This window comes from Malus sylvestris, chromosome 1 (genome assembly GCF_916048215.2).
Source record: "Malus sylvestris chromosome 1, drMalSylv7.2, whole genome shotgun sequence".
Classification (NCBI taxonomy): domain Eukaryota; kingdom Viridiplantae; phylum Streptophyta; class Magnoliopsida; order Rosales; family Rosaceae; genus Malus; species Malus sylvestris.
In genome coordinates this window covers 24,566,076-24,574,756 of record NC_062260.1, presented here as the reverse complement: position 1 = coordinate 24,574,756, position 8,681 = coordinate 24,566,076, and the positions used below count along the sequence as shown (strand labels likewise).

Sequence of the window (8,681 nt, the reverse complement as noted above, 5' to 3'; positions counted from 1 at the left end):
TAATCTCTCTCCCTTACAACATGTAATCGATTGTATATTCTCTCATCATACTGCGAAGTATTGGCCACATCACGGAGGTAGTACCTCGAAATCATGTCCGATTCTTGCTTGCAAGCTGAGACAAGTACACATGATCGTTAATGCTTCCAATTTAGTTTGGTTGTCTTCTTGTAATTTTGGTTTCTGCAGGAACCACAGCTCACAGCAAGTAAAAACTTTAAGCTGAAGAAGATATTCTCCCTGTGATTTTCGTTATCTGTTTTCGTTATCCTGTTTTGTATACGAAAAAATGCAAGTCCACAACACCATAAAATCACAGGCTTAATCAACAAGGAAAATGCATATTTATCACTTACATTACAATATTATGCAAAAATCATCTCATTATTCATGTCAAGAAGAAAACAGGAACTGAAGAAAAAAACTAGAAAAATCCGTAAAATAATAAATCATCTGGAAGCCATTCTTGAATCTGCATCTTGTGTTATCCTCGTGATTGTTTTGCAGTGCCACGAGCGGCCTTCCCATCAGCTGCCTGCATTGCCTCTTGTACCTTGCATTGTCCTTCTTCGCCATCTGCTTGTATAACTGCAAAATATACCTTCGCATTATATCTCTTAATTTTCCCTTCTATCAAACTAAACTAATCGAAGAAAAATTGTTCGTGATAATCCGAGAGAGCGAGAGATCGCAGACCCTTTTTTCTTTCTGAGGGAGTTGGCACATTCGACCAAGTTGCTATCTTGTTTAGCCAAAAGAAGAAGATTTGGCCATACCCCAAGCGCCATAACAAAAAAAGCATAACAAACACATCACTCTTTACTCCACTTTTCTTCCCACAAGACCTAATCCTAGCTAGTCGACGACAATGATATTCGAGGAAAATATCACCCCACTTCTCAGCCTTGTCACTTTAATGTTACTCTCTCCACTCTTTCTTGTCTCATAGTCATAGGACTTGGTGACTTCATTGCCATGATCTTCCACTCCATTTGGGGTCATGTATGAAGAAAAACTCGAATTTTCGCAGGAAGGGTGTTCAAGGAGGAGTATGATTCTTTCCTCTCCAAATTACTCTCCCCTCCGGTTCCATTCTATTTGAACGGCCACAATTGAGCTGCGTCAACATCTCATTTTTTACTTCTTTAGAGAAAGAGAGAAAAATAAGAAAATGAGAGAGGAGGAGATTGAAGGAGAGAAAATTTAGAAGGGAGAGAATCCTATTCATATCAGGGAAATAAGCATCTGCATTGAGAGAGTTGGGGAGGCTGGGATTCTCATATCTAGAATTTCAAGTTCTTAATGTCGCCTTTGAATTGACCGGTGTCTATTCCATTATTATTTTTTTCTTTTTTGCCGATAATTACTATTTATATCTACTTAATATAAGAGAGGGAACAATTGACATGTTTTAAAAAAGATTAGGAGGTTCGAATCAAAATTGAAAATTCAGGGGCAAGTTGAGGGGTAATGCTAACATTTTTCTTAAATAAAATTATAATCAACATTTAGATTTATTTTTCATACAAGCGATCGTTGGAGTGGGCACACGACTTTTGGTAATTCCATAAAAAACTCATGATCACTTAACCTACAAACTCATTGGGAAATTCTCATTTAATTTTGATAAATTGATGCAAAGTCTCATGACTTGTTGAGAGGTTTTTAAATGTGTTCGAACATGGGGTGGGATGGTACGTCATATATTATTATACAAGTAGTGAGAAGTTTTTTTTTTTTTTTTCCAAATGTCTCTCTACTTATATAATAACATATGACATAAGGTCGTATCCAACCGAAGGCTGGCCAGACGGCTCGTTTTAGCCCTCTAGCCCTCTAAGAAATTAATATTTAATGAACGATGCAATGTTATATTTCTTACCATCTCCAACCGAGGACCAAAGGATCATATGACTCGTTTTAGCTCTGTCACAAAAAATCGTCTCCAATCGAGGGCCAAAGGACCAAACAAATTAAATGTAATATAATTAAATATTTAAAATAAATTGTGAGACGAACATGCTTATGAAAGGAACTACAAGTACAACTACACCCATTATAATTGTCCCACATCGGCCGTGGGAGATGAATGAGTAAGGAAACATGCTTATAAAATGAACACCCCAACTTTGACCAAATCACCTTTCTCACTTCTAAGCCCAAAAAATCTAAACCCATAATTAAATGTTTTTTTAGAAAAATTGGCCCCCAAATAAAAAAAAAAAAGAAGACGTCATCATGTGGCCCGCCCCAGGGCTGGCTGGTTTGGGCTAGCTAGTTGGTCTTTCGGCTTTTTTTTGTCTAATGAGGCCCACGAGCCATTTGGCCTGGCATCGGTTTGAGACGATTTTTGGCTCTCTGGACTCTTCGATTGAAGATGGCCTAAGTGTGGCACACCGAATTTTTTTTCCTAAAATTAGAAAGTTTAGAGAGTAAACTGAATTACTGAAATGTCTAACAGTGTCTGTTAACCCGGTTAAGCCAAATCTCGAAGTGTGCTAAAAATCCTAAGATCCCATGATTCTATATCATTCCTTGTGATTGATTAACAACGTTGTCAGAGGAAGTGACACACAGAGACAAAGACAAAATGGGTCACGGAGATCTGCCTTCTCCAAATTCATGTGGATATTTTATACTGTTGGTGCTGATGCACTTGATTATTTTAGCATCTGCTTCGATCCATGACTACCAGGACGAGTCCTTCATCCGTCGTTCCAATTCCTTCTTCTTCCATGGCGGAAGTGAGGGCCTTCACGCTTCCAAGCTCGACTCTGGCAATGACAAGTCTAGCTCTGAGGATAAGCCCCTCAATGGCAAGTCATTCATCAGGTAAATCGATTAAGTTTCCACCTTTTTGTTCTTGATCTGTTTTTTGGGGGAAATAATTTATGGGTTCTTTGCTATTTGTTTTGTTTGATAAGACGATATTCTAAACTAATCTAATTTACGGGGCGATGGGTTAGAACTTTGGGTACAAGGGGCCGGACACACTGTCATAGATGGCCAAATAATGTGCATTTGCTGATTGGTGATTGTTTTGATTGGGAAAAGTTGAATTTTTGAGTGAATTGAATTGGGTTTGTGTTGGGGTTTATGGGTTAAATTGCAATGCTTTGTGCAGTGATTGATTTGTTTCAATGAGGGTTGGCTGTTGAAATGGCAGTGCTTCATGCTATGAAGTTGGAATCTAGGGATGAAGGAATGAATATAATGAGGGGACGCCGCTTGTATCACTAATGTAGGGCGCGTTTGATAACCATTTTGATTTTAGTTTTCATGTTTTCTGCTCGAGATAGACAGAAAGTACGTAGGAGAAATGAGGAACGGAGAAGGATGCAGGGACTGGTGGGAGGTAGGAGGGAGAAAATGAAAGAGATTATACGAAAACAAAAACTTGAAAGGAAACAATATATGATAAATTTCAAAGGTAGGTTTTTGTAGGTTAACCATTTTCGGTCGGAAGTATTTGTAGGTTTTTGTGTATAAACGAAACATTTCAAAGGGGTTTATCCATCCTTTCCATATGTGAATGCAGGTTCGAATCGATCATATTTCGAAGAACCCGGGAATCTACTGAAAAGAAGAATGAGATGCAGCAGAGGACTGGCTTGGTAGAGGCTATTGTACTCGAGGTTAGGGACAGGGAGAAGATTGGAGGTTCTTATTTGAACTCCGTAGCAATATGCTGCACCCCAGAGCTCTCCAAGGATGGTTCCTGCAAGGTGGGAGAGGTTATCATCCAACAAAACCCAGACAACCCTGATGGGCCCAAAAGGATTCAGACCTTCTTCGAGGGTAAAAATGAAGAGGCTAATATGGATATCCAAACTATTGAGATCAACAGCACCGGCATGTACTATCTCTATTTTATGTTCTGTGATCCAGAACTTGTTGGCACATTAATCAGCGGAAGAACTGTTTGGAGGAACCCTGACGGTTATTTACCCGGAAAGATGTCCCCATTGATGACATTTTTTGGCCTAATGTCTTTAGCATATCTTGTCCTCGGTCTTTTCTGGTTTCTCCGCTTTTTGCAGTATTGGAAAGACATAATACAGTTGCACTACCACATCAGTGCTGTAATTGGACTTGGAATGTGTGAAATGGCCCTTTGGTATTTTGAATATGCAAATTTTAATTCCACCGGAAGCAGACCAATGGGAATTACCATATGGGCAGTAACCTTCAGCGCTGTTAAGAAAACTGTCTCCCGGCTTCTTCTTCTGGTGGTTTCAATGGGCTATGGTGTTGTACGGCCAACTCTTGGTGGTATAACCTCGAAAGTACTTCTCCTTGGGGTAATATATTTTGTAGCATCAGAAGCACTTGAACTTGTTGAACATTTGGGGAATATCAATGACTTTTCTGGAAAGGCAAGGCTTTTTCTGGTGCTACCGGTTGCTCTTTTGGATGCCTGTTTTATTCTTTGGATCTTTTCCTCATTATCTAAAACTTTGGAGAAGCTTCAGGTAACCTTATTTTTCATGTTCATCCTTTCCTACCTTGTTATCACTACATGAATTTACTTTTTGGCTTGACCTTGATCAGCACATTTGGTAACTAAGGCATCTGGATTTCCTGTCTTGGAAGTGTGTATGCATCATAGATACCTGGCCGATATATTTCCAATGGAAGTTGCAGTTTGAATCCATCTGTGTTTTACAACATGACTACCTTGTTTTACCTAGGTGTTATTTTAGTGCTTAGAAGCCTGGTAGCATCTATATATATATCTATATATATATATATATATATGAGAATGTCTTATGTCTGTTACATACATAAAGATTTATTGGCTTGCATTTGAATGCAACACTTCGTATTCAGCTTGAGGAAACTAAGTGAATATGTATGTGTCTACTCTGCTCACAGATTCGAAGAAGCATGGCCAAACTTGAGCTGTACCGGAAGTTTACCAATTTCCTTGCAGTAACAGTGCTGCTCTCTGTTGCTTGGATTGGTTATGAGGTCTGTTTTGTTTTGTTTTATTTTCTGTTTCTTGGTTCTTTATTTCTTTCTTCTACTTGTGTATGTGCTCCACTCGTCTTCTGTTTCTTTTCTTGTACAGTATTACGATCTGTATAACTAATAATTAAACTTATGATCTCTGTCTGTTCAGTTGTATTTCAACGCGACTGATCCGTTGAGTGAACTGTGGCGAAGAGCCTGGATCATCCCAGCTTTCTGGACTTTGCTTGCTTATTTGCTGTTGGTGGTGATATGTGTTCTTTGGGCTCCATCCCATAACCCAACCGGGTACGCTCTAAGCCTCCTTTTCATTGCATCATCCAACTTTCTGAGTTTGCTTCCTTCGGCTTTTGCTTATCAAGCACTTGTAAAACTGCTCACATTAGTCCAATTCAATTTCTTCAGAGAGTTTTGTAATCATGCATCAAAATGCTCTCTGAGCGATGTTTACAAGACGTTCTCTAGATATTCAATTTCTTCAGTTTTCTTAACGAGCTTCCGATACACCTAGTGAGGATACTTTGAATTATGACTTAATGCGAGCTTCTGCAGATATGCATACTCGGAGGAGACTGCTGATGACTTCGATGGCGAGGCTATATCACTCACGGGAAGTGGAGTTAAGGTGGCGGGCGGAGACTTGGCAGCCAAGTTAGAGAGAAAAGAAAGGAAGGCCTCGAGCGCAGCAGATCATCACGTCTTTGGGCTTGCAGAAGATCTAGAGGAGGATAAGAGAGAATAAAGACCGGCTTTTCTTCCTATATTTCCGTTTGAGTCCCTCTGGATATTAGCATTCGTTTGCAGGAATGCACACCTTCACCATATTGTCAATGTCTAGTAGAGAGCCCTTAGAGAAAGAAAAGGGAGAAGAGGAGGAGGAGGTGGGAGGGTTGTACGGGAGAAAGAAGCTCTAACCGATATGTCAATTCTAGGTGAGTCGACATAAAAGCTTTTTACTGACAATTTTGACATATGAGAAAAGGGGCTGTCAATTAATTAATTTTTTTTTTAAATTGTTTTGTTGTGTGGATCCCATGCATTAATTATAAATCACTAAAATATATCTTAATTGATTTTTTTTTTAAGTAGATCTTATACATATTATTATAACAAAAAAAATATGGGTTGGAGAAAGTAAAAATTTAACATTGTCATCTGACTATGTCAATCATCAAATTAACATTGAACGTTTATCTTTTGACATTTCTATTAATGATGTTCTTCAACCCTAAAATTAGATAGAAATTAAACACTCGTGTAAAATTTTGTAGGGGTGGAAAAAAAATACCAAATGTTTCCAAACCAAACCGAAATTTTCAAAAATTTCAACACTCAATACCGAACCGATCCCTAAATTTCTATACGGGAGTAGATCTCACATTTTCATTCATTCGGTAATCCAGAACCGAACCAAAATAAAATATATATATATTATTTAATTTTAAATATATATTTAAAATTGTAACAGCCGTTGGATTTGGTTGAGATTACCGTTGAATACAAATCAAACCGTCACAGACTCACAGTCGCTCAGAACTCAGTCACTCTCTCTTTCCGTCTCTACTCGATGTCTCGACCTCACGTCAGACCTCAGTACCTCACCACCCTCCTCACCGATTTCTCTCTCCGTGTTCGAATCCGGCCACACCCACATCACACAATCTCGACTGATATGGAGGTTGATGATGAAATCAGGTAAATTTTGGAATTAATTGAGGGTTTGAAATTTAATTTAGGGTTCGAATTCTAGATTAGGGTTTGTGAAATTTAGCCCTTGGAAGATACTGATATGGAGGTTGATGATGAACGGTAGTTCAATTTATTCTCCTAAATTGGTGAATTAGGATTTTCTGTTTGTGCAAATACCCAATTGGTGAATAGGGATTTTCCTGTCAAATTTGATTCCTTTGTAGGTAAAATCAAAATCCCAATTCAGGGACTGAGCTAAAACCCTGCCCATTTTCTCTTCTGTCACAATTGAAGCATAAATTTGATTTGATGCCTTTTGGTCTTTCTTGGAGTACCCATCTGAGAATATCCATCTGAGAATATCTTAAAAGGGGTTCTGCAACTTTCCTTTTCCCAGTTTCTAGGCTTCTAGGTCATTTAATTTCAAAACTTGCAAGAGCTAGTTTTTTGGTCATAGTTTGGAGAGATTCAAAACCCCCTTTTCCATCTGGTTCCATCAACAGATTGGTGTTTGATTGAGCTGAGGATTGAAAAAAAAAAAATTGAAATTTAGTTCTCTCCAAAGAGAAAATGGGAATCTGCTTTCTTTTTGTTAGTCTGGTGAACCGTTGATTATCTATTGTCTTACGATTGCATTGACGCACGTCAATTTGAGCTTTACCACTTTTGTTGAACTCAATACATATTATACATTTGTTACAGTTGCTTAGCCAAATGTACAAATGAAAAGGGAATAATTTCGTATAATTTCTCATTGGATGTTACACGCTTGTCCTGCAGAATGCTTAATTTGTTTGTGTCATTTTGTTCTTGTTAGGTCGACCTTAATAGTGTTAATTGCTATCTCTAATCGTGACATTCATTTCTTGTCCGACGGCATTTATGTGAATATTGTTCATCTGTTTTCAGGTTGCAGAGTCCCTTGGACACACTGTTCTGGGGTGGCGATCTGTTCCAACAGATAACTCAGACTTGGGGAATTCTGCTCTGCAGACTGAACCTGTTATTGAGCAAGTGTTCCTTGCTGCGACCCCAACGACAAAAGTTGACGTCGAACGACAGGTTTTTTTTTTCCATTCCCTGCACTAGAAGCTTGATCCTAGGGTTTTTGAGGTCTTTAGGGTGGTGATTCGTTTGCTGCTAGTGATTAGATCAATTCTGTAATTGTGATGTAAAAGTAAAGTTAGTAAACATTTCTCATGTGCAAAGGTGCGAAAGAAGTGAGTTTTGCAGAAATTCAATTAGCATGAGAAATGGTTTGGGATTCCTGATTTGTCCCGAAATCCCGAAACAATTTCAGGATTCCCAAAAATTTGGTTTGGGATCGGTCTTGAAATTAGGATTCCCGAAAATTTCGGTTTGGGAATCGGGATATGGTTTTCGGTTCGGTATCCCATACCGAATCGGCCCTAAAATTTGGTGTAATTCCATGTAGCTAAGGCATAATCTTGGGTGTCACTGATAATGTATTCCTCGCCGACTTGATGAGAAAGGTAGAGAGAGATATGAATATGCAACTAGTTGCACCGATATAATTCTTGATGGCTAGTGGGGAAGCCACCCAAAAGGCTAGTGGGTTTGTGGCCCAGGTAACTTTTTGGTAAATTCATCCTTAATGACTTATGTTAATATATGTAGCATGTATAACCCGCTCAATTTCAATACAAATTATTATATAAGATATTGTTGACCTTAAAAACTACCAAGCTTACGTGGCACGTAGGCCGAGTAATCTATGAGCTAATTACGTCATTCGGTTGAATGCGGGGCGTGCCAACTCGTCGGCCAAGCTCGGCCGAGGAGTAAAATATGCTGATGTTGTGATGAGTGTGCTGCCGACTTCTGCGTCTTGCGATTGCGATCGAGGATGGAACACATCTCAACCTCTTGGGTTCTCGAACCTGAACACAAGGCTACTATTCTTACGAAGCTCCCAAATCGTCGTCGTCGGATTCGGTTACAGTGATGGTATTCGTCAGAGTAAACTCACGTCGAATCGATACCAAAGTGTAAGGGCACAA

At 38.9% G+C, this 8,681-nt stretch overlaps 1 protein-coding gene and 1 pseudogene across 1 annotated transcript; one reads left to right on the top strand and one right to left on the bottom strand.

The window, feature by feature from the left end:
* Positions 1 to 327: 327 nt before the first annotated feature.
* LOC126614958 (uncharacterized) lies at positions 328 to 2,057 on the bottom strand (annotated as a pseudogene).
* Positions 2,058 to 2,435: 378 nt separating this feature from the next.
* On the top strand, positions 2,436 to 8,341 carry LOC126589691 (uncharacterized). The gene is made up of 6 exons (XM_050255098.1): positions 2,436 to 2,832; positions 3,539 to 4,472; positions 4,876 to 4,971; positions 5,123 to 5,259; positions 5,524 to 6,666; positions 7,570 to 8,341. The coding sequence occupies exons 1-5, from the start codon at positions 2,591 to 2,593 to the stop codon at positions 5,711 to 5,713; spliced, it is 1,599 nt and encodes a 532-aa protein (XP_050111055.1). The 5' UTR covers positions 2,436 to 2,590; the 3' UTR covers positions 5,714 to 6,666; positions 7,570 to 8,341.
* Positions 8,342 to 8,681: the final 340 nt, after the last annotated feature.